General features: G+C 44.8%; 1 protein-coding gene across 5 annotated transcripts in view; it reads left to right on the top strand.

Moving 5' to 3' along the window:
• Window positions 1–26143, top strand: part of LOC115195364 (rho guanine nucleotide exchange factor 4) — a 123464-nt gene that overhangs the window by 83019 nt on the left and 14302 nt on the right. For 4 of the 5 annotated variants that reach the window (XM_029755156.1, XM_029755155.1, XM_029755154.1 and 1 more), the window contains one exon: window positions 11925–12076. In XM_029755156.1, coding sequence (XP_029611016.1) covers window positions 11925–12076 — 152 coding nt within the window. Of the gene's footprint in view, window positions 1–11924; window positions 12077–21372; window positions 21880–26143 lie in introns of those variants that run through there. The other variant, XM_029755158.1, reaches the window with a different exon arrangement.

Raw genomic sequence — 26143 nt, 5'->3', positions numbered from 1 at the left:
AAATATTATATTATATTTTTTATAAAATCACATTTACATAAGTATTCAGACCCTTTACTCAGTACTTTGTTGAAGCACCTTTGGCAGCGATTACAGCCTCGGGTCTTCTTGGCTATGACACTACAAGCTTGGCACACCTGTATTTGGGGAGTTTCTCCCATTCTTCTCTCCAGATCCTCTCAAGCTCTGTCAGATTGGATGGGGAGCATTGCTGCACAGATATTTTCAGGTCTCTCCAGAGATGTATCGATTTGGTTCAAGTCCGGCCTCTGGCTGGGCCACTCAGTGACATTCAGAGACTTGTCCCGAAGCCACTCCTGCGTTGTCTTGGCTGTGTGCTTAGGGTCATTGTCCTGTTGGAAGGTGAACCTTCTCCCCAGTCTAAAGTCCTGAGTGCTCTGGAGCAGGTTTTCATCAAGGATCTCTTTGTACTTTGCTCCATTCGTCTTTGCCTCGATACTGAGTACTCTCCCTGCCTCTGAAAAACATCACCTTAGCATGATGCCTGCACCACCGTAGGGATGGTGCCAGGTTTCCTCCAAACGTGACGCTTGGCATTCAGGTCTGAGAGTCTTCAGATGCCTTTTGGCAAACTCCAAGCAGGCTGTCAGGTGCCTTTCACTGAGGAGTTGCTTCCGTCTGGCCACTCTACCATAAAGGCCTGATTGGTGGAGTGCCTCAGAGATGGTTGTCCTTCTGGAAGGTTTTCCCATCTCCACAGAGGAACACTAGAGCTCTGTCAGAGTGACCATCAGGTTCTTGGTAACCTCCCTGACCAATGCCCTTCTCCCCCGATGGCTCAGTTTGGCCAGTTGGCCAGCTCCAGGAAGAGTCTTGGTGGTTCCAAACTTCTTCCATTTAAGAATGGGGTAGGCCACTGTGTTCTTGTGGACCTTCAATGCTGCTGAAATGTTTTGGTACCCTTCCGCAGATCTGTGCCTCAACACAATCTTGTCTCGGAGCTCTACGGACAATTCCTTCGACCTCAAGGCTAGGTTTTTGCTCTGATATGCACTGTCAACTGTGGGACCTTATATAGACAGGTGTGTGCCAAATCATATCTAATCAATTGAATCTACCACATGTGGACTCCAATCAAGTTGTAGAAACATCTCAAGGATGATCAATGGAAGTATGATTCACCTGAGCTCAATTTCGAGTCTCATAGCAAATGGTCTAAATACTTATGTTAATAAGGTATTTCTGTTTTATTTTTTACAATTTGCAAACATTTCTAAAAACCTGTTTTCGCTTTGTGATTATGGGGTATTGTGTGTAGATTACTGAGTATTTAATTTTTGTATACTTATTTAGAATAAGTCTGTAACTTAACCTCTTGAATGTCTCTTCCCGTTAGCGGGATCATTTTCCAGCGAAAACTCCTAGCAACATTAGCATAACGAAATTCAATATTTATTTTTTTTCAAATATAGGGCTATCTCATATCGTTTTATAGATACACCTCTCTTGAATCGACCCTCGTTGTCCGATTTCAAAAAGGTTTTACAGGAAAAGCACAAAATTAGATTATGTTAGAGGAGTACTTTGTAAAAATCGCATCATATGAATTTTCCAACCAAGCACACGCATCACATATAACCAAAAAACAGCTAAATGCAGCACTAACCTTTTACAAACTTCATCAGATGACACACCTAGGACATCATGTTACACACAGCATGCAATCTTTTGTTCAATAAAGGTCATATTTCTATATAAAAACAGCATTTTACATCGGCACCTGATTTGATTTTCGTCAAACAGTTTCATTTAATTTATAATAAAGTTTATATCTCCCAAATCATTGTCATGTGGTTAATCAAAATTCCATCTAAATGAAAATGATACAAACCTAAAAAGTCACTTCTATTGCAATTTGCCAACTATGTTAATTAAAATAGTCTACATAAAGCCAACGAATCAAAACATTGCAGTCTGCAGGTTGGAAATATCCTTATAAAAATAAATATCCTATAAATCACATGTGCTACACACATGATTAGCTACACATGTCTGCAACAAACTTGAAACACTGTATTGACTATTTGGGTCAGGCCTGAAGCTTGCTCTAGCGAACTTGCAACATTGTCTAAAATATTCTGGGCCCTCAGAGTTTCCTGCACCAGTGAGCTTGGGACAGACACAGGATAAGAAGCAGTGCTTGACTTGGGCAGGAGACTCACCGGAGCTAGGTACCGGAGCTAGGTACCGGAGACCGGAGCTAGGTACCGGAGACCGGAGCTAGGTACCGGCACCTGAAATGTTCAACTCCTGTTCCTCTTAAAACATATTAGCTCAAACATATTGTGGAACTCCTTCACCTAAATATAAACAGTACCAGCACCCAAAAGAGTACCGGAACCTATTTCCAGTGGTGGGTAAAGTACCTAATTGTCATACTTTAGTAAAAGTAAAGATACCTTTAATAGAAATGACTCAAGTAAAAGTGAAAGTCACCCAGTAAAATACTACTTGAGTAAAAGTCACGCACACACCCTGTAGCAGCTGTAAAATTACTAGCCTCACCGGGGGTGGTAACAGCAGCCTCCCTGACCGTGGGTGGTAACAGCAGCCTCCCTGACCGTGGGTGGTAACAGCAGCCTCCCTGACCGTGGGTGGTAACAGCAGCCTCCCTGACCGTGGGTGGTAACAGCAGCCTCCCTGACCGTGGGTGGTAACAGCAGCCTCCCTGACCGTGGGTGGTAACAGCAGCCTCCCTGACCGTGGGTGGTAACAGCAGCCTCCCTGACCGTGGGTGGTAACAGCAGCCTCCCTGACCGTGGGTGGTAACAGCAGCCTCCCTGACCGTGGGTGGTAACAGCAGCCTCCCTGACCGTGGGTGGTAACAGCAGCCTCCCTGACCGTGGGTGGTAACAGCAGCCTCCCTGACCGTGGGTGGTAACAGCAGCCTCCCTGACCGTGGGTGGTAACAGCAGCCTCCCTGACCGTGGGTGGTAACAGCAGCCTCCCTGACCGTGGGTGGTAACAGCAGCCTCCCTGACCGTGGGTGGTAACAGCAGCCTCCCTGACCGTGGGTGGTAACAGCATATCTGGCTGAAGAGAGGACATATCACTTGTTATTGTGCAGTTTCTAGGTCAATATTGTTCAAATTTAGCCAATTTAAGAAATAAAATGAAAGAAGAGGTTGAAAAATCATCAATTGACAGAATTCTGACACCAAATCCTGTTTAGATTTCTGTCATTAGATAGATTAGGAAAACCTTATATACTGTATCTGCCCCACTGTCCAACAGCATGTTTCTGTTTGAAGGTCAGGGCATCATATGTATTAGAGGAGTTGTGTATGCAGTATATCTGTCACATTCCTGTGTTGTTTTGAAATCCTCCCTATTGTACAGTGTGTTCTCTGGCAGTAAGTTAAAGGCCAGACTGATTCCAACAGTTTGTTTGGGTTCATGAAAATGAGATGCTTGCTAAACTGAAAAAGGGCCATCGTATCTAAGTTGGTTGGGCTGTTAGCTGGGTTGTTAGCTGGGTTGTTAGCTGGGTTGTTAGCTGGGTTGTTAGCTGGGGCTGTTAGCTGGGCTGTTAGCTGGGCTGTTAGCTGGGCTGTTAGCTGGACTGTTAGCTGGGCTGTTAGCTGGACTGTTACCTGGGTTGTTAGCTGGGCTGTTAGCTGGGCTGTTAGCTGGGCTGTTAGCTGGGCTGTTAGCTGGACTGTTAGCTGGGTTGTTAGCTGGGCTGTTAGCTGGGCTGTTAGCTGGGCTGTTTGTTAGCTGGGCTGTTTCTTAGCTGGGCTGTTTGTTAGCTGGGCTGTTAGCTGGGCTGTTTGTTAGCTGGGCTGTTAGCTGGGTTGTTAGCTGGGCTGTTAGCTGGGCTGTTAGCTGGGCTGTTAGCTGGGCTGTTTGTTAGCTGGGCTGTTAGCTGGGCTGTCAGCTGGGCTGTTAGCTGGGCTGTTTGTTAGCTGGGCTGTTAGTTGGGCTGTTTGTTAGCTGGGCTGTTAGCTGGGCTGTTAGCTGGGCTGTTAGCTGGGCTGTCAGCTGGGCTGTTAGCTGGGCTGTTTGTTAGCTGGGCTGTTAGTTGGGCTGTTTGTTAGCTGGGCTGTTAGCTGGGCTGTTAGCTGGGCTGTTAGCTGGGCTGTTAGCTGGGCTGTTAGCTGGACTGTTAGCTGGGCTGTTAGCTGGACTGTTAGCTGGGTTGTTAGCTGGGCTGTTAGCTGGGCTGTTAGCTGGGCTGTTAGCTGGGCTGTTTGTTAGCTGGGCTGTTTCTTAGCTGGGCTGTTTGTTAGCTGGGCTGTTAGCTGGGCTGTTTGTTAGCTGGGCTGTTAGCTGGGTTGTTAGCTGGGTTGTTAGCTGGGCTGTTTGTTAGCTGGGCTGTTAGCTGGGCTGTTTGTTAGCTGGGCTGTTAGCTGGGCTGTCAGCTGGGCTGTTAGCTGGGCTGTTTGTTAGCTGGGCTGTTAGCTGGGCTGTTTGTTAGCTGGGCTGTTAGCTGGGCTGTTAGCTGGGCTGTTAGCTGGGCTGTTAGCTGGACTGTTAGCTGGGCTGTAGGGTTAGATTGTTAGCTGGGCTGTTAGCTGGACTGTTAGCTGGGCTGTTAGCTGGGCTGTTAGCTGGGCTGTTAGCTGGACTGTTAGCTGGGCTGTAGGGTTAGATTGTGAGCTGGGCTGTGAGCTGGGCTGTGAGCTGAGCTGGGCTGTGAGCTGGGCTGTGAGCTGGGCTGTTAGCTGGACTTTTCACTGGACTGTTAGCTGGGCTGTTAGCTGTGATGTAGGGTTAGATTGTTAGCTGGGCTGTGAGCTGGGCTGTGAGCTGAGCTGGGCTGTGAGCTGGGCTGTGAGCTGGGCTGTGAGCTGGGCTGTGAGCTGGGCTGTGAGCTGGGCTGTTAGCTGGGCTGTTAGCTGTGATGTAGGGTTAGATTGTTAGCTGGGCTGTGAGCTGGGCTGTGAGCTGAGCTGGGCTGTTAGCTGGGCTGTTAGCTGGGCTGTTAGCTGGACTTTTCACTGGACTGTTAGCTGGGCTGTAGGGTTAGATTGTTAGCTGGGATGTTAGCTGGACTGTTATGGTTCCATCATATCTAAGTTGGTTGGGCTGTTAGCTGTGCTGTTGGCATACACACACACATGCACACACACATGCACACATTGACACACACCTCCCCAACAAACAGGCAGTGATTTAACTAGGTTCCATCTCCAGCTCTGTCACCTTGGATCTGTTCTGTCATCTTGGATCTGTTCTGTCACCTTGCACTATCTCTGTCACCTTGCACTAGCTCTGTCACCTTGCACTAGCTCTGTCACCTTGGACCACCTCTGTCACCTTGGACCAGTCACCTTGGACCTGCTCAGGAACCAGCTTCACACAGACACATCCCATGTGCTGTAAAGTTGACTGTCTGTCTGTGGTGTTTATTAATAGGCAGTATGGATTGCAGGGTAGTCAATGCTCTACAGTAGCTGCAGGCTGCACGCGTGTCACATCCATTGACTCATGAATATTCATGCAGTTTGATTGAAACAGACAGACAGCAGGGATGGGACATCATTTAGGGCTAAGAGGGTTGACACTTCTCATGGCAACCAGCCAGCAGGTCTTGCACCTCTCTGTAGGGATGGGGGGGGGCGAAAAGACAGACAGAGAGGTGAGGTGAGAGAGAGATGGAGGGAGTGAGACTGACTTTGAGTGTGAGAGATGGAGGGAGAGGTGAGTTTAGAGGTGAGAGAGAGATGGAGGGAGAGGTGAAAGAGACAGAGAAAATGGTGAGAGAGGAAATGCAGTGTTAGGAAGAGAGAGAAGATGAGACAGTGATATGGACAGTAGAGATAGCAAGAAATAATGAAAAAGAGGGAGTGATGGAAAGAGAGAGGGAGGAAAAGCAGAACGAGACGAGTGAACTCAGGGTAGTCAGGGTGGTACCACTGCTCTGTTTGTCCCAGTGTTCATCTGAAGCCGAGACTCATGGGAGACGGAGTTGGTGTGGGACTGCCTCAAGGGCCAAACACACAGGGGCCCGCTCTGACATTGTCGGTCTGCATCAGTCACACACGACCACCCACTCACTCTCTCTCTCACACACACACACACACACACACACACACACACACACATACATACATACATACATATATACACGCACGCTGAGCTGCTCGGCAGAGTAAACATAAACTGGGATAATCTCTTCTGAATATTTGCACTGCTCAATCCCTCTCTCCATTTATCCCCCTCTCTCTATCCCTCTATCCCTCTATCCGTCTGTCTGTCTGTCTGTCTGTCTGTCTGTCTGTCTGTCTGTCTGTCTGTCTGTCTGTCTGTCTGTCTGTCTGTCTGTCTGTCTGTCTGTCTGTCTGTCTGTCTGTACTAAAGTCATTTACTGTGGGTTGCATTGCCCCTAAGAGGACAAGACTGGTACTGCATTATCATAAGGGATTAGTTCTATATATATCTTTTTTATTTTAATTATTTCACCTTTATTTAACCAGGTGGCCAGTTGAGAACAAGTTCTCATTTACAACTGTGACCTGGCCAAGATAAAGCAAAGCAGTGCGACACAAACAACAACACAGAGTTACACATGGAATAAACAAACGTACAGTCAATAACACAATATAAATGTCTATGTACAGTGTGTGCAAATGAAGTAAGATTAGGGAGGTAAGGCACTATTGCCATAGTGGTGAAATAATTACAATATAGCAATTAAACACTGGAGTGATAGATGTGCAGAGGATGAATGTGCAAGTAGAGATACTGGGGTGCAAAGGAGCAAAAAAATATATATAAATAACAATATGTGGATGAGGTATTCGGATGGGCTATTTACAGATGGACTATGTACAGGTGCAATGATCTGTAAGCTGCTCCCATAGCTGATGCTTAAAGTTAGTGAGGGAGATATGAGTCTCCAGCTTCAGTGATTTTTGCAAATTGTTCCAGTCATTGGCTGCAGAGAACTGGAAGCAAAGGCGGCCAAAGTAGGAATTGGCTTTGGGGGTGACCAGTGAAATATACCTGCTGGAGCGCGTGCTACGGGTGGGTGCTGCTATGGTGACCAGTGAGCTGAGATAAGACGGGGCTTTACCTAGCAAAGATGATAGACTGCATCCAGTTTGCTGAGTACAGTGTTGAAGGCTATTTTGTAAATGACATCGCCGAAGTCAAGGATCGGTAGGATAGTCAGTTTTACGAGGGTATGTTTGGCAGCATGAGTGAAGGATGCTTTGATGTGAAATAGGAAGCCGATTCTAGATTTAATTTTGGATTGGAGATGCTTAATATGAGTCTGGAAGGAGAGTTTACAGTCTAACCAGACAGCTAGGTATTTGTAGTCCACATATTCTAAGTCAGAACCGTCCAGAGTAGTGATGCTGGACGGGCGGGCAGGTGCGGGCAGCGATCGGTTGAAGAGCAAGCATTTAGTTTTACTTGCATTTAAGAGCAGTTGGAGGGCTCGGCAGGAGAGTTGTATGGCATTGAAGCTCGTCTGGAGGTTAGTTAACGCAGTGTCCAAAAAGGGCCAGATGTATACAGAATGGTGTTGTCTGCGTAGAGGTGGATCACAGAATCACCAGCCGCAAGAGCGACATCATTGATGTATACAGAGAAAAGAGTCAGCCCGAGAATTGATCCCTGTGGCACCCCCATAGAGACTGCCGGAGGTCCGGACAACAGGCCCTCCAATTTGACACACTGAACTCTGTCTGAGAAGTAGTTGGTAAACCAGGCGAGGCAGTCATTTGAGAAACCAAGGCTGTTGAGTCTGCCAATAAGAATGCTGTGATTGACAGAGTCGAAAGCCTTGGCCAGGTCGATGAATACGTCTGCACAGTATTGTCTTTTATCGATGGCGGTTATGATATCGTTTCGGACCTTGAGCGTGGCTGAGGTGCACCCATGACCAGCTCTGAAACCAGATTGCAAAGCGGAGAAGGTACGGTGGGATTCTAAATGGTCGGTGGTCTGTTTGTTAACTTGGCTTTCGAAGACTTTGGAAAGGCAGGGTGGATATAGGTCTTTAACAGTATGGGTCTAGAGTGTCTCCCCCTTTGAAGAGGGGGATGCCCGCGGCAGCTTCCCAATCTTTGGGGATCTCAGACGATACAAAAGTGAGGTTGAACAGGCTAGAAATAGGGGTTGCAACAATTGCGGTGGATAATTTTAGAAAGAGAGGGTCCAGATTGTCTAGCCCAGCTGATTTGTTGGGATCCAGATTTTGCAGCTCTTTCAGAACATCAGCTATCTGGATTTGGGTGAAGGAGAAATGGGGAGGCTTGGGCAAGTTGCTGTGGGGGGTGCAGAGCTCTTGACCGGGGTAGGGGTAGCCAGGTGGAAAGCATGGCCAGCTGTAGAAAGATGCTTATTGACATTTTTGATTATCGTAGATTTATCGGCGGTGACAGTTTTTCCTAGCCTCAGTGCAGTGGGCAGCTGGGAGGAGGTGCTCTTATTCTCCATGGACTTTACAGAGTCAAAGAACCTTTTGGAGTTTGTGCTACAGGATGCAAATTTCTGTTTGAAAAAGCTAGCCTTTGCTTTCTTAACTGCCTGTGTATATTGGTTCCTGACTTCCCTGAAAAGTTGCATATTGCAGGGGCTATTCGATGCTAATGCAGTCCGCCACAGGATGTTTTGTGCTGGTCAAGGGCAGTCAGGTCTGGAGTGAACCAAGGGCTGTATCTGTTCCTGGTTCTACATTTTTTGAATGGGGCATGCTTATTTAATATGGTGAGGAAAGCACATTTAAAGAATAACCAGACATCCTCTACTGATGGAATGAGGTCAATATCCTTCCAGGACACCCGGGCCAGGTCGATTAGAAAGGCCTGCTCGCTGAAGTGTTTTAGGGAGCGTTTGACTGAAATATAATGTCATTCATTTGTTGTGAAAACACGTATTACAGCATCTGGATGTAAATTACAGTCATAAAATGGTAGTCTACTGTTTCATTAAGTGTGTTTTAATATGTACTGTGTATGTGTTGCACTGTATGAGTTCCAGTGGTTTCCATTTGGGCTAAGAGAATAAAGGTAGATTCTTTTTACACATGATTAAACAGATCCTCTATACACCATCCAACCTCTAGAGGGTTTTAGATGATTCTTCATTCTTAAAGACTGCTGAAGTGGAAAAGGCAGTCCGTAGAATATATAGTACTAATAGAATGTAGTCCTAAAATACTGCACAGCTCTGGGGGTTGAATATGTGCATTTTTAATGGCAGAGTGATGTGCCAAATCCCTTTCTCCTGATCGCCTGAGGGGGTCTGAACGCTCTGTGTTCTCTCATTAAGCCTGGCTCCCTGTCTCCACGGGGATTTGTCACCATGGAGACTCGCCGTGGCAACAGCTGTTTGAAGAGCAGGGATGTATTGATGAGATTGGACAGATAGACAGGAGAATATTTATAGCTGCAGGGCAGGTACGTACAGTCAGGGAGAGAACTGTGATGATGCCACTCGGAGGGCAAAGAGTGTGTTTACATGCATACCAATATATTCGGGATACTCAATTATTCCGTTTTGCATATCATGGGTGTTGTGTAATGATGTCAAAACAAATTACTTCAAAAAGTAGGCTACCTGAGCAATTCAATCCACCATAATAATTTAGACTATTATAATACATGTACTATAATTTACTACTGGTTACTTGCCCCTAATTTAGACAAGTTTCTGCTTATAATTTCCGACATTTGGTATGCCCTATTATAATTTCCGACATTTGGTATGCCCTATTATAATTTCCGACATTTGGTATGCCCTATTATAATTTCAGACATTTGGTATGCCCTATTATAATTTCAGACATTTGGTATGCCCTATTATAATTTCCCACATTTGGTATGCCCTATTATAATCTCAGACATTTGGTATGCCCTATTATAATTTCCACATTTGGTATGCCCTATTATAATTTCCACATTTGGTATGTCCTATTATAATTTCCCACATTTGGTATGCCCTATTATAATTTCCCACATTTGGTATGCCCTATTATAATTTCCCACATTTGGTATGCCCTATTATAATTTCCCACATTTGGTATGCCCTATTATAATTTCCCACATTTGGTATGCCCTATTATAATTTCAGACATTTGGTATGCCCTATTATAATTTCCCACATTTGGTATGCCCTATTATAATTTCCGACATTTGGTATGCCCTATTATAATTTCCGACATTTGGTATGCCCTATTATAATTTCCGACATTTGGTATGCCCTATTATAATTTCCGACATTTGGTATGCCCTATTATAATTTCAGACATTTGGTATGCCCTATTATAATTTCAGACATTTGGTATGCCCTATTATAATTTCCCACATTTGGTATGCCCTATTATAATCTCAGACATTTGGTATGCCCTATTATAATTTCCACATTTGGTATGCCCTATTATAATTTCCCACATTTGGTATGCCCTATTATAATTTCCCACATTTGGTATGCCCTATTATAATTTCAGACATTTGGTATGCCCTATTATAATTTCCCACATTTGGTATGCCCTATTATAATTTCAGACATTTGGTATGCCCTATTATAATTTCAGACATTTGGTATGCCCTATTATAATTTCCCACATTTGGTATGCCCTATTATAATTTCAGACATTTGGTAGGCCATTTGTTTGTCAGCTATAGTTAGATACATGCAGCTTCTCTTCTGTCATAACTTGTTGCCCCAGAAGACTAAATACAGTAGTGCTCACCAGAATAATGTCTTACATTGATAGAATGAATGCATTAGTAATCTATTTAACACAGCTAAAGTTGTCTGTTTCATTTAGGGACCGGGGGAAAAATGCAAAAACAGTGGAAAGATTGATCCTGTGCAAAATGTCCAAATGTCATCAGTTTGACCCGTTTTAAGGAAATGAAAAGCTGAGAAAACGATGAAACACATTTCTGATAAGACTTCAGTTCATCTTGAGTGCATATTTTATGTGGTTGAAGTACTGTATGCTTGCATGACAGTGTTAAAGATAAACATTACACTCGCATTCACATTTTCTCAAGAGATGCTGAAAGAAAGAAATCCTATTTCTCCACTCCTGTTCCAGAGACAAAAATAAAAATGTGTTGTACTATTTTACTGCAAGAAATGTATAATTGTGCAGGAGTTAATATTATATTATACATGTGAGAGGTTATTGTCCAGATATCAGTTACTATTCCATTTAACCCATGTGAACTTAAATGACAAATGTTATTTATTAATGGATACAGGGGATAGTCATGAGCGGAATATCAAAATGTGTATGTAAACAGCTTATCCTGAATGAGATCTTAAGCGGGATATGAGCTACTATCTGGAATACTGTGTGGATGTAACAGTGATCACTGACATGCTGCCACTGGGGTTTTCTTCCCTCTCTCTCTCTTTTAATGTCACTGTGTCTCAGTGAGAGGTGTTTGGGTCCCAACTAGGCCGTGAGTTATGAGTTATGGTGAATCAGATCACCACAACTGGCTTGGAACTCAGCTGCAGCTCAGACCTCTTCTTTGTGTTGTAACCATTTTTTTGAGTTTTGTGGACTGTTTTGTTGTATTTGCAGAAAAGTAGGATATGTTTTCTTATTTAATGTGCTAAAATGCTCATCTGAAGAGGGATGAGACAGAGGTTTTATTTTGTTTTCTCTCTCTCTCTCGCTCTCTCTGTCTCTCTCTCTCTCTCTCTCTCTCTCTCTCTCTCTCTCTCTCTGTCTCTCTCTGTTCCTGTCTCTCTCTCTCTCTTCCTCTCTCTCTCTCTCTCTCTCTCTCTCTCTCTCTATCTCTCTCGCTCTCTCTCTCTCTCTCTCTCTCTGTCTCCTGTCTCTCTCTTCTCTCTCTCTCTCTCTCTCTCTCTCTCTGTCCCTGTCTCTCTCTCTCTCTCTCTCTCTCTCTCTCTCTCTCTCTCTCTCTCTCTCTCTCTCTGTCCCTGTCTCTCTCTCTCTGTCCCTGTCTCTCTCTCTCTCTCCCCCTCAGCGGTGATAGTACCAGACGGGGGTGGAGAGAAGACCGGTCTGGGGCTGGGTGATGATCTAGGCAGTGACGAGGACCTGTATGAAGAGTTCCGCAGCTCCAGACATCACTTTGGACACCCAGGGGGAGGAGGGGAACAACTGGCCATAAATGAGGTAACCTTTTGTTTTGTCTGTCTGTCTGTCTCTCTCTAGGGTTAAGTAGAATACGATTTTGAGTTTTGATTAAATCCGTAGCTCCCTAACCTGCTGTGTTTATGAATGAACTCCCTAAGACCTCCCAGTGCATTGTGGGTACACATCAGCTCCTGAGAGACATGGCCGCCCTGGCCCAGCTCTGATTAGGTCAGGTGCTCCGTCCAAGCCCCACCCCTATCCTGGGTTGTCACTCAGAATTAGCGTGACGGATTAGGACCCACCTGGTGAAACAATTACCTTTGCTTTGACTAGTGTTTAGAGGTGGGCTCCACAGGGCTTCGTGGGAGACAAGGGCAGTAAAGGTTTAAATTGACTCCTTGAGGGACAAAGCTGAATTAATTTATTATTGTGGCTAAACCGCTGTGAATTCCTCCACGCCTTTCTACTGGAGCAGAATACTAAATAACCTGGAAGATGGAATAGACACACACACACACGCGTTCACACACACACACACACACTCAGAGGAGAAAGGAGAAGAGCGAGGCGGTGAGGGAGGCGAGACGGAGAGGGGGAAGAGGCGGAGAGGGAGAAGAGGCGGAGAGGGAGAAGAGGCGGAGAGGGAGAAGAGGCATAGAGAGGGAAGAGGCAGAGAGAGCAAGAGAGGAGATACAGTACATTCTGGAAAGTATTCAGACCCCTTGACTTTTTCCACATTTTGTTATGTTACAGCCTTATGCAAATAAAATTGTAATCGTTTTTTTCCACATCAATCTACACACAATACTCCATAATGACAAAGCAAAAGCAGATTTATAGGAATTGTTCTAAAAAACTTAAATATCACATTCAGACCCTTTACTCAGTACTTTGTTGAAGCACCTTTGGCAGCGATTACAGCCTCAAGTCTTCTTGGGTATGACGCTACAAGCTTGGCACACCTGTATTTTGGGAGTTTCTCCCATTCTTCTCTGCAGATCCTCTCAAGCTCTGTCAGGTTGGATGGGGAGCGTGGCTGCACAGCTATTTTCAGGTCTCTCCAGAGATGTTCGATTTGATTCAAGTCTGGGTTCTGGCCGGGCCACTCAAGGACATTCAGAGACTTGTCCCGAAGTCACTCCTGCGTTGTCTTGGATGTGAATCTTCGCCCCAGTCTGAGGTCCTGAGCGCTCTGGAGCAGGTTTTCATCAAGGATCTCTCTGTACTTTGCTCCGTTCATCGTTCCCTCGATCCTGACTAGTCTCCCTGTCTCTGAAATACATCCCCACAGCATAATGCTGCCACCACCATGCTTCACCGTAGGGATGGTGCCAAGAGTTCAATCTTGGTTTCATCAGACCAGAGAATCTTGTTTCTCATGGTCTGAGAGTCCTTTAGATGCCTTTTGGCAAACTTCAGGCGGGCTGTCATGTGCCTTTTACTGAGGAGTGGCTTCCGTCTGGCCACTCTACCATAAAGGCCTGATTGGTGGAGTGCTGCAGAGATGGTTGTCCTTCTGGAAGGTTCTCCCATCTCAACAAGGGAACCCTGGAGCTCTGTCAGAGTGCCCATCGGGTTCTTGGTCACATCCTGACCAAGGCCCTTCTCCCCAGATTGCTCAGTTTGGCTGGGCGGCCAGCTCCAGGAAGAGTCTTGGTGGTTCCAAACTTCTTCCATTTTATTAATGATGGAGGCCACTGTGTTCTTGGTGATTTTTTGGTACCCTTCACCAGATCTGTGCCTCGACACAATCCTGTCTCTGAGCTCTATGGACAATTCCTTCAACCTCATGGCTTGGTTTTTGCTCTGACATGCAATTTCAACTGTGGAACCTTACAGTGGGGGGTAAAAAGTATTTGATCCCCTGCTGATTTTGTACGTTTGCCCACTGATAAAGAAAGGATCAGTCTATAATTTTAATGGTAGCTTTATTTAAACAGTGAGAGACAGAATAACAACAAAAATATCCAGAAAAACGCATGTCAAAAATGTTATAAATTGATTTGCATTTTAATGAAGGAAATACGTATTTGACCCCCTCTCAATCAGAAAGATTTCTGGCTCCCAGGTGTCTTTTATACAGGTAACGAGCTGAGATTAGGAGCACACTCTTAAAGGGAGTGCTCCTAACCACAGCTTGTTACCTGTAAAAAAGACACCTGTCCACAGAAGCAATCAATCAATCAGATTCCAAACTCTCCACCATGGCCAAGACCAAAGAGCTCTCCAAGGATGTCAGGGACAAGATTGTAGACCTACACAAGGCTGGAATGGGCTACAAGACCATCGCCAAGCAGCTTGGTGAGAAGGTGACAACATTTGGTGCATTTATTCGCAAATGGAAGAAACACAAAAGAACTGTCAATATCCCTCGGCCTGGGGCTCCATGCAAGATCTCACCTCGTGGAGTTGCAATGATCATGAGAACGGTGAGGAATCAGCCCAGAACTACACGGGAGGATCTTGTCAATGATCTCAAGGCAGCTGGGACCATAGTCACCAAGAAAACAACGCCGTGAAGGACTGAAATCCTGCAGCGCCCGCAAGGTCCCCCTGCTCAAGAAAGCACATATACATGACCGTCTGAAGTTTACCAATGAACATCTGAATGATTCAGAGGACAACTGGGTGAAAGTGTTGTGGTCAGATGAGACCAAAATGGAGCTCTTTGGCATCAACTCAACTCGCCGTGTTTGGAGGAGGAGGAATGCTGCCTATGACCCCAAGAACACCATCTCCACCGTCAAACATGGAGGTGGAAACATTATGCTTTGGGGGTGTTTTTCTGCTAAGGGGACAGGACAACTTCAGCGCATCAAAGGGACGATGGACTGGGCCATGTAACGTCAAATCTTGGGTGAGAACATCCTTCCCTCAGCCAGGGCATTGAAAATGGGTCGTGGATGGGTATTCCAGCATGACAATGACCCAAAACACACGGCCAAGGCAACAAAGGAGTGGCTCAAGAAGAAGCACATTAAGGTCCTGGAGTGGCCTAGCCAGTCTCCAGACATTAATCCCATAGAAAATCTGTGGAGGGAGCTGACGGTTCGAGTTGCCAAACGTCAGCCTCGAAACCTTAATGACTTGGAGAAGATCTGCAAAGAGGAGTGGGACAAAATCCCTCCTGAGATGTGTGCAAACCTGGTGGCCAACTACAAGAAATGTCTGACCTCTGTGATTGCCAACAAGGGTTTTGCCACCAAGTACTAAGTCATGTTTTGCAGAGGGGTCAAATACTTATTTCCCTCATTAAAATGCTAATAATTTTATAACATTTTTGACATGCGTTTTTCTGGATTTTTTTGTTGTTATTCTGTCTCTCACTGTTCAAATAAGCCTACCATTAAAATTATAGACTGATCACTTCTTTGTCAGTGGGCAAACATACAAAATCAGCAGGGGATCAAATACTTTCCCCCCCACTGTATATAGACAGGTGGACTCCAATCAAGTTGTAGAAACAGCTCAAGGATGATCAATGGAAACAGGATGCACCTGAGCTCAATTTCGAGTCTCATAGCAAAGGGTCTGAATACTTATGTAAGTACAGTATTTCTGTTTATCTTTAATACATTTGCAACAATTTCAAAAAACATGTTTTTGCTTTGTCATTATAGGGTATTGTGTGTAGGTTGATTTAAAAAAAAAAAACATTTTTATTTAACTAGACAAGTCAGTTAAGAACAAATTCTTATTTACAATGACGACCTACACCGGCTCGGACGACGCTGGGCCATTTGTGCGCCGCCCTATGGGACTCCCAAACGGCCGGTTGTGATACAGTCTGGATTCGAACCAGGTTGTTTGTAGTGACGCCTCTAGCACTGAAGCAACCTTAGACCGCTGCACCACTTGGAAGCCCCAAGTGCTGAGGAAAAACATATATTTAATCCACTTTAAAATAAGGCTTTCCAAATGCACTGTATGAGAGAGAGAGGCTGTAAACACAGGATTGTTATTGCCTTGTTGCCATAGTTACCATAGACGCCATAGATGTATGCCACATACAGTATACAATACATAGAACAGCTAGAACAACTAAGGATGAGGACCGTGGTGTAAAGTACTTAAGTAAATATACTTTAAAGTACTACTTAAGTAGTTTTTTAGGGAATCTGTACTTGACTTTACTATTTATATTTTTTTACATTTTTACTTTTACTCCACTACATTCCTAAATAAAAGAATGTTATTTTTACTCCATATGTCCCTAACAAAAACTGTACCATGGTAATACAATGAAAAAAATATCATGTTTTTTGTTCACCACCATAGCAAGAAAATACAATGGTATTTGCATTAGTACCATGGTATTTTCCTGCCATGGTAGTGACCCCAAGACATTAACCATGGTAGCACAATGAAAATGGTTTGTACTAACAGCATGTAGTGAAACATGAAAGCATGGCAGTTGTTTACAATATATTATCATTTTTATTTATTTTTATTTTACCTTTATTTAACTAGGCAAGTCAGTTAAGAACAAATTCTTATTTTCAATGACGGCCTAGGAACAGTGGGTTAACTGCCTTGTTCAGGGGCAGAACAACAGATGGCCTGTGTCCCATTATGGTCTGTGTCCCACCGTTTTTCGGGTAAAGTGACCAAAAACGTAGTAATTTATGGTACTCACATAATGCAACATTGACTACTCACTCTGCAATGGCAAAGCATAGGCTGAGTACTCTCTTGAACCCCTTAAAACTCATAGTGAAAAACCAGAACACACATGGTCTAGTAGTGTAGTGTACCCTCTTAAACCTTTGAATCTGGTGAGAAGAATAAAGGCAGTCAAAACCTTGAAGATTTTAAATAGTTAGTTTATCTGGTGCTTTTTTCTTACAGAAAATACAGTTTTCAGTTGGCGCACTCTCATTCAACTGACTTGGCTGTTCTTGTACAATTATAAATAGCCAACATACTAAAAAACTATTTGTAAAAAGGTATTCATTATCATCTTATCTCATAGATACATTTTGATCATGTAATACTCAACAAATCCCTAAAAACTCAAGTTACAATGTTTCCCTTTGTTTACACTCTATGAATGTTCCTTGGTCCTGTCGCCATGACTACGACCAACGACAGGCTAGCTTGACTGGAGCTTACTTTAGCCGCCGTTAGCTTCTATGCTAACAGGCCATTATAAATTAATTAATCAAAACATCATCAAAAATGACAAATATTATATCATTACATTCCGCTTAACTTGGTGTTTCATATCCTATGCTTTATAAGTTTCTCACCGTGATGATAATATTTCATTTATCTGGTGTGTCTCTCTTCAGTTGGCTCTCATTCAACCGACTCACTGTCTAGGCAGGTTACCACGAGAGTGAGAGCGCATGAAGCAACCACTAGAGCTTGTGGCTCCCTCTGCTGGCCGAAACAAGCGCAACACCCCCTGACTATAAATACTGTAAAATATTACAAAATGCAGAAGATTAGGCTACCATATATACTACTAATATGGAGTTGGTCCCCTTTTGCTGCTAAACAGTCTCTACTCTTCTGGGAAGGCTTTCCACTAGATGTTGGAACATTGCTGCGGGGACTTGCTTCTATTCAGCCACAAGAGCATTAGTGAGGCCTGGCTCGCAGTCGGCGTTCCAATTCATCTCAAAGGTGTTTGGTGGGGTTGAGGTCAGGGCTCTGTGCAGGCGAGTCAAGTTCTTCCACACCGATCTCAACAAACCATTTCTGTATAGACCTCGCTTTGTGCACGGGGCCATTGTCATGCTGGAACAGGAAAGGGCCTTCCCCAAACTGTTGCCACAAAGTTGGAAGCACAAAATTGTGTAGAATGTAATTGTATGCTGTAGCGTTAAGATTTCCCTTCACTGGAACTAAGGGTCCTAGCCCAAAAAAATGAAAAACAGCCCCAGAACATTATTCCTCCTCTAACAAACTTTAGAAGGGCTTTATAAAGAAGGGCTTTATAAATACATTTGATTGATTGATTGATTGATTGATTGATTGATTGATAGATAGATAGATAGATAGATAGATAGATAGATAGATAGATAGATAGATAGATAGATACAGTTGGCACTATGCATTCAGGCAGGTAGCGTTTTCCTGGCATCTGCCAAACCCAGATTCGTCCTTCGGACTGCCAGATGGTGAAGCGTGTTTCATCACTCCATTTCATGAAGCTCCCGACAAACAGTTATTGTGCTGACGTTGCTTCCAGAGGCAGTTTGGAACTCTGTAGTGAGTGTTGCAACCGAGGACTTCAGCACTCGGCGGTCTCGTTCTCTGAGCTTGTGTGGCCTACCACTTCGCGGCTGAGCCTATGTTGCTCCTAGACGTTTCCACTTCACAATAACAACACTTAAAGTTGTCCAGAGCAGCTCTAGCAGGACAGAAATTTGACCAACTGACTTGCTGGAAAGGTGGCATCCTATGACAGTGCCTCATTGAAAGTCACTGAGCTCTTCAGTAAGGCCATTCTACTGCCAATGTTTGTCTATGGAGATTGCATGGCCGTGTGCTCGATTTTATACACCTGTCAGCAACGGGTGTGGCTGAAATAGCCAAATCCACTAATTTGAAGGGGTGTCCACATACTTTTGTATATATAGTGTATCTTACGTTCTCCTACATTTCAGGTTGGCAACACAGGGAACCCAAACATGAGAAGAAAACTGTACTATTAATACAGAAAGTATTAATTTCACAGCAACTATGTCCCGTTTTCTTTGACGTTACAAACCAACAATAGTAGCCTGCCTCTGACTTTATCGAAAACTTGCCCGTACTGGTGTATAAATTCATCAATATTATACCATCCTACATATTTTGACCATGGGGGGTTTATTAATGTAATGCATTATACTTATGGCAACGCACAATTAATAAAGATGGTATTTATGATAATTATTGGTATAATTTATTATAATTGTGCGTTACCATGGTGGAATGCATAATGCAGGTTAAAACCATGGTATGTCCATGATCGACGTCTATACCATGGTATAAATATTGCAATACCATGGTAATATTTATGTACAATGGCAGTACCACGGTATTACCGTTATACTTCAAAGCTAAAACCATGGTACATTTCCTTGATTCAGACTACACCATGGTATAAGTGAAAGTACCATAGTAGTACCATGGTACATTTTTGTAAGGGATTTTCCTTGACACCCAAAAGTACTTGTTACATTTTGAATACTTAGCAGGACAGGAAAAGGGTCCAATTCATGCACTTATCAAGAGAACATGCCTGGGCATCCCTACTGCCTCTGATCTGGCAGATTCACTAAACAGAGAACATCCCTGGGCATCCCTACTGCCTCTGATCTGGCAGATTCACTAAACAGAGAACATCCCTGGGCATCCCTACTGCCTCTGATCTGGCAGATTCACTAAACAGAGAACATCCCTGGGCATCCCTACTGCCTCCGATCTGGCGGATTCACTAAACAGAGAACATCCCTGGGCATCCCTACTGCCTCTGATCTGGCAGATTCACTAAACAGAGAACATCCCTGGGCATCCCTACTGCCTCCGATCTGGCGGATTCACTAAACAGAGAACATCCCTGGGCATCCCCTGGATAAGGAAGGCTCAGGTAATTGTGTCTCGATGCTAAAAACCATGGTCAATGGAAAACCTCCATGGAAATAGCTTATAGTCCAGGATTAAGATTAATCTGTTTCCAGGAGACCACCCAATAGTATAATGTTCAGCTACTGTACATGTCAGCTGTGTAGACTGTCAGTGGAGGCTGCTGAGGGGAGGACGACTCATAATAATGCCTGGAAAGGAGCGAATGGACTGGCATCAAACACATGGAAACCATGGAAACCATGCGTTTGATGTTGTGGATACCTTTCCACATACCTCCCCAATTAAGGTACCACCAACCTCCTGTGCTGTCTATATTAGAATCAGAGTGAGGTAGCCTGGGTCATCATATTTTGTTTGGTTGAGTTGAGATGAGCAGTGGCAGTAAATAGGTCTGTTTGGCTACACCTGGGTATCAAGGTCAGGGAGAGAGGGGGAGGGGAGAGGGAGAGGGGGGATAGAGAGAGGGAGAGGGGGGAGGGAGAGAGAGGGGGAGAGAGGTGGGAGAGAGGGAAAGGGGGAGGGGATATAGAGAGGGAAAGGGGGGAGGGGAGAGGGAGAGGGGGACAGAGAGAGGGGGAGAGAGGGAAAGGGGGACAGAGAGAGGGGGAGAGAGAGGGAAAGGGGATAGAGACGGGGGAGAGAGGGAAAGGGGGGGAGGGGAGAGAGGGGGGAGACAGAGGGGAGGGGGGAGACAGAGGGGAGGGGGAGAGAGGTGGGAGAGAGGGAAAGGGGGAGGGGACAGAGAGAGGGGTAAGGAGAGAGGGGGAGAGAGAGGGAAAGGGGGAGGGGATAGAGAGCGTTGGAGAATCCAATCATTTCATCTGTTAAGTGATTGTGTGTTAAAGGTAGACTCAGCGATTTGACATAGATACAGAAAGTAAACAGAACAACTAGAGTGTTGAAGCACTAGGCTCAATTTCTTTACTGTTTTGGTCCCCTGGCTACCAGGCTGTAACAGCGAGAAGAGAACCCATGCACCTGCACAGATACGGGCTGTGTGAGAGTGAAGTCTTGCATCTTGCTCCTTTCAATATCTGCGGTGCTTCTCGAAGCAAAATATTGAAAGGATTATAGCTTTAATATAGCTTTAATTAATTGGCTAAAATAGCGGTATGATAATCCGATGCAATAATCCCGATCGCTGTGTGTTGGGCCAGCTATCATTAGCTGATGAGACTAATACATTCTAGGCAGCTCACGAACACACACACACATGCATACACACACACACAGCACTCCTACCCCCTCCCTTCCTGCACACATAGTCTATTATTCTGCATCCTCCCCCGCTCCATCCCGCCCTCCCCGGGGTTGCTAAGGCCCTCCTCATCCACCCTGGTATCCAGGATACGGAGACACACTCAACATCCAGATTGGTTGCTCGCTGTAGGGAGGTGAATGTATGGTTGTGTGGCTCCAGGCAGACCCCGGCACCATTTTAGCATTAGAGAGAGAGAGAGAGAGAGAGAGAGAGAGAGAGACGGAGGGAGAGAGAAAGAGAGAGAGAAAACATTGGCTTTGTCATTCATGCTAATAAAGCTAATGTGAAAAAAGAAAAGGGCTGCCATGTTAGAGGAAATAGCTGTGTGGACGTAACGCAGCTACGGGGGAACAGCAGAAGAGGACGGGGGAAGAGAAAAACTCAATGAATGTAATAAGAAAGCTGCAGTATCAGCTCTACCTCACATCCTGAAGACGTAGAGTCAGAGAGGAAGAGACGCGGAAAACAGAGAGAGAGGGAGAGAGAGGACGCGGAAAACAGAGAGAGAGGGAGAGAGAGAAGTGCTCAGACACAGGTGGCGAGGCGTCGCGGTGAAGCGGTACGAGGGGAGAGTGGCGGAGAGGAAGAGAGAGGCAGAAGACAGGCCGGCCGGGTAGTAGTGAAGGAGGAGGAGAAGAAGAGGGGGAGAGGGGGAGGGGTGAGGGCCCTGCCGGGGCCTATGTCATGGCTCGCGGCGGTGGCGCTCACCGTGCCCGGCAACGTTTGGGCGTCCTCAACACCTTGCTACGCTGCAACCTCCACCGCGAGACTCAGAAGGTGGTGGTCTTCATGATCATGATGCTGCTCGTCATCATCAACATAGTGCTCATGTTCCTCCTGGCTTTCCAGTAGACAGACACACCGACGACACACTCACACACTCACACACACACACCATCAACCAAGGAAGAGAGAGAGGAGGAAGATAGGGGGAGGAGAGAGGGAGGTGGAGATCCCCCTGGTGTGGATGGGAGCCCAGGATAAGAGGAGGTGATCACAGGTAAAGCAAACCGATGGATGATTTAGACTGGTGATGATGCTAAACCCAGCACCAACACAGTTCAGGGGTTATATGATAGGAACTTCTTAGCCCAGCACCAACACAGTTCAGGGGTTATATGATAGGAAATTCTTAGCCCAGTACCAACACAGTTCAGGGGTTATATGATAGGAACTTCTTAGCAAAGCACCAACACAGTTCAGGGGTTATATGATAGGAACTTCTTAGCTCAGCACCAACACAGTTCAGGGGTTATATGATAGGAAATTCTTAGCCCAGTACCAACACAGTTCAGGGGTTATATGATAGGAACTTCTTAGCCCAGCACCAACACAGTTCAGGGGTTATATGATAGGAACTTCTTAGCCCAGCACCAACACAGTTCAGGGGTTATATGATAGGAACTTCTTAGCTCAGCACCAACACAGTTCAGAGGTTATATGATAGGAACTTCTTAGCTCAGCACCAACACAGTTCAGAGGTTATATGATAGGAACTTCTTAGCTCAGCACCAACACAGTTCAGGGGTTATATGATAGGAACTTCTTAGCCCAGTACCAACACAGTTCAGGGGTTATATGATAGGAACTGCTTAGCTCAGCACCAGCACAGTTCAGGGGTTATATGATAGGAACTTCTTAGCCCAGCACCAACACAGTTCAGGGATTATATGATAGGAACTGCTTAGCCCAGCACCAACACAGTTCAGGGGTTATATGATAGGAACTTCTTAGCCCAGCACCATGTGTGAGGGACAGGTTAGCTAGCTTGCACCATGGGGGTTGTTGACATCATGAACGGTAGCAAATACTCTGCCCTGTACGTGTTGTACATGTCTGGTCCGTAGTTAAGTGTTTTTCTGTGTTGTGAATAGAAAGTGTGGGAGAAAAAGAGCCCACAGTCCTTGGTAGCGTGCCACGTTGGTGGCACTGTATTATCCTCAAAGTGGACAAAGAAGGTGTTTAGTTTATCTGGAAGCAAGACGTCGATGTCCGTGACCTGGCTGGTTTTCTTTTTGTAGTCTGTGATTGTCTTGGAGCTTTGCCGTGAGGGGTGACGAGGCAGCTCAGGACAGGGACAGGTTTGAAGCTGAGGCTGGCCCATGGGGTGATGAGAGGGGCAGTACCATGGCCCAGAGCAGTAGTACCATGGCCCAGGGCAGTAGTACCACGGCCCAGGGCAGTAGTACCATGGCCCAGGGCAGTAGTACCATGGCCCAGGGCAGTAGTACCATGGCCCAGAGCAGTAGTACCATGGCCCAGGGCTGCAGTAGTATGGCCCAGGGCTGCAGTACTATGGCCCAGGGCTACTGATAAGGAGTCACACAGGAAGAAGTGCCCTGTTTACATCCACCACCTGGCAGAGATGCACTCACATTGGAGTGTGTGTGTATGTTTGGATTCTTCCTCTATTTTCCCTCTGTATACAAACTCATATTGATATTCCAGTACAACTAATACTAGAATATTATGTCTTTAACCTGGTTCACGTGATAAATATCTACTGTCAGTGAAAGGAGATATTCTGGTGTTTAGTTGTATAATGATGGAAGGATCAGTAGAGGAGAGAATAGATTTGTGGGGGCATGTCGCCTAGCAACAGGGCCATAGTCCCCCTCGCCGTGATGATGGATCTATAGCAGGGAGACACAGATCATCTTAGCCCAAAGAATAGACATAGAAATAGACATATAGATCACCGTAGCCCACAGAATAGACATAGAAATAGACACATAGGCTAAGTGATATCATAATATGATCTATGTTTGACAGTAGGGCTGGGCCTATGGAGAAAAATCTTTATCACGATAAATCGACGGAATTAATGCGATAATGATAAATTGAACAATAAGTTTAGAACATCAATATGCACCACAGTTTTTTATTTACCCTTTTAACTAGTACTAGCCATCAATTGTCCCATTAACAATAACACATATTAGTGTCATGACTGTCCTGTGAGGATCCAAAAAGGTCAGATCAGGTTTGCAATTACTGACATGAACCAGACCCCCTCTCATTCGCAGGAACTGGTGGGGTTTAACAACTCACGGTGCCCTGTTGTAAATCAAGGTAGAACATTCAGCTCTCCCTCTCCAATGTTCACCAGGTGAATGTCTTTTGTTTCAACAGACCTTTTCCCGCTGAAACTCTTAACATGTTCTAAAGCGAATACTGGAACAATATTTCTAACATAGAACGTGGAGAATGGTCAGAGGCGATCTATAGAACACTAATGTCATTTTGTTTGTTATTTTGTGATGTCATTAAAAATGTTATGAAGGAAATACTGTAACTTGGAAAGTATATCCACTACATGGACGAAGATTCCATCCTATGCGTTGTGCACGTAATATGAAAATGATGAAAGTGTTTTTGTTAAGAGAGGGATATGATTTTAAGATCCATAAGAGATCTTTTTTTTTTTACATAAACTTTGCACAGTGACAAGTCACGCACCTGAGTGAGGTCAGAGACCTGAGCGTGTCAGCCTGACGGAACCGCTACTTTTGAACAAACTGTATAAAATGATGGGTTAAGAATTAACATACCAGACCAGATATACGTGGAGCTGCAGCTACACGTTAAAAGTGGTCTGAATATCAACACGAGGTAGAGACGATAAATTCACCTGTCTGACAATCACTGATACGGCTGATTTGCTGTCCTAAGTAAAGTATCTAGAAAAGTGAATTTAAGGGGGACCATTCTACTACTCTTCTCAAACCATCATATTACACTACTCTCATCACCCCACTGGGAACCATCGACGCAGTTGGCTAGCATATTTTCAAAGAGGTATCTTCCAGAGCAAATGGAAGGAAAATCAACTCTGTAGTTCTGTTCAGGACTACACGACAAGTCACCAGATTCCGGACAACTGCAAAGAAGAACAATAGTAGAAGTCTTGTTGGAACCCTTTTGGACAATCAGAGCCTTACAAGCGTGCCGCGAAAAGGCCCAAACCCCTTTCCAAGGCTGCCCGTTTCCGAGAGAGAGACACAGCTAAACAAGGCATCTCACGTAAATACATTCATGATTTCTTACTCCAAGCGGGCGGCGGTTCGTGTGCAAAGTATAGGAGTACTATTAGTGAGAGTAGTTTCAGGAGAAACAGGAGATAGACTATTGTCCTGTCCAGGGGATGTACTGGTACATCAAGCTGTCTCACTACAGAAACAGGAAATAGGCTCCTGCTTTATGGGCCAATCGGACAAGGCGTACTACTATAATGCCAGCACGATGTTGACGCAGTAGTTTGTATGTCTGTGTGTACATGTACAGTTGAAGTCAGAAGTTTACATACACTTAATTTGGAGGCATTAAAACTAGTTTTTCAACCACTCCACACATTTCTTGTTAAAAAACTATAGTTTTGGCAAGTCGGTTAAGACATCTACTTTGTGCAAGTAATTTTTCCAACAATTGTTTACAGACAGATTATTTCACTTATAATTCACTGTGTCACAGTGTATGTAAACTCAGAAGTTTACATACCCTAAGTTGACTGTGCCTTTAAACAGCTTGGAAAATTCCAGAAAATTATGTCATGGCTTTAGAAGCTTCTGATAGGCTAATTGACATAATTTGAGTCAATTGGAGGTGTACCTGTGGATGTATTTCAAGGCCTACCTTCAAACTCAGTGCCTCTTTGCTTGACATCATGGGAAAATCTAAAGAAATCAGCCAAGACCTCAGATAATAAATTGTAGACCTCCACAAGTCTGGTTCATCCTTGGGAGCAATTTTAAAAACGTCTGAAGGTACCACGTTCATCTGTACAAACAATAGTACGCAAGTATAAACACCATGGGACCACACAGCCGTCATACCGCTCAGGAAGGAGACGCGTTCTGTCTCCTAGAGATTAACGTATTTTGGTGCAAAAAGTGTAAATCAATTCCAGAACAACAGCAAAGGACCTTGTAAAGATGCTGGAGGAAACAGGTACAAAAGTATCTATATCCACAGTAAAACGAGTCCTATATCGATATAACCTGAAAGGTCGCTCAGCAAGGAAGAAGCCATTGCTCCAAAACCACCATAAAAAAGCCAGACTACGGTTTGCAACTGCACATGGGGACAAAGATCGTACTTTTTGGAGAAATGTCCTCTGGTCTGATGAAACAAAAATAGAACTGTTTGGCCATAATGACCATCGTTATGTTTGGAGGAAAAAGGGGGAGGCTTGCAAGCTGAAGAACACCATCCCAACCGTGAAGCACGGGGGTGGCAGCATCATATTGTGGGGTGCTTTGCTACAG

Source organism: Salmo trutta, chromosome 6, assembly GCF_901001165.1.
Source record: "Salmo trutta chromosome 6, fSalTru1.1, whole genome shotgun sequence".
Classification (NCBI taxonomy): Eukaryota; Metazoa; Chordata; class Actinopteri; order Salmoniformes; family Salmonidae; genus Salmo; species Salmo trutta.
This window is presented reverse-complemented; position numbering and strand designations above follow the sequence as displayed.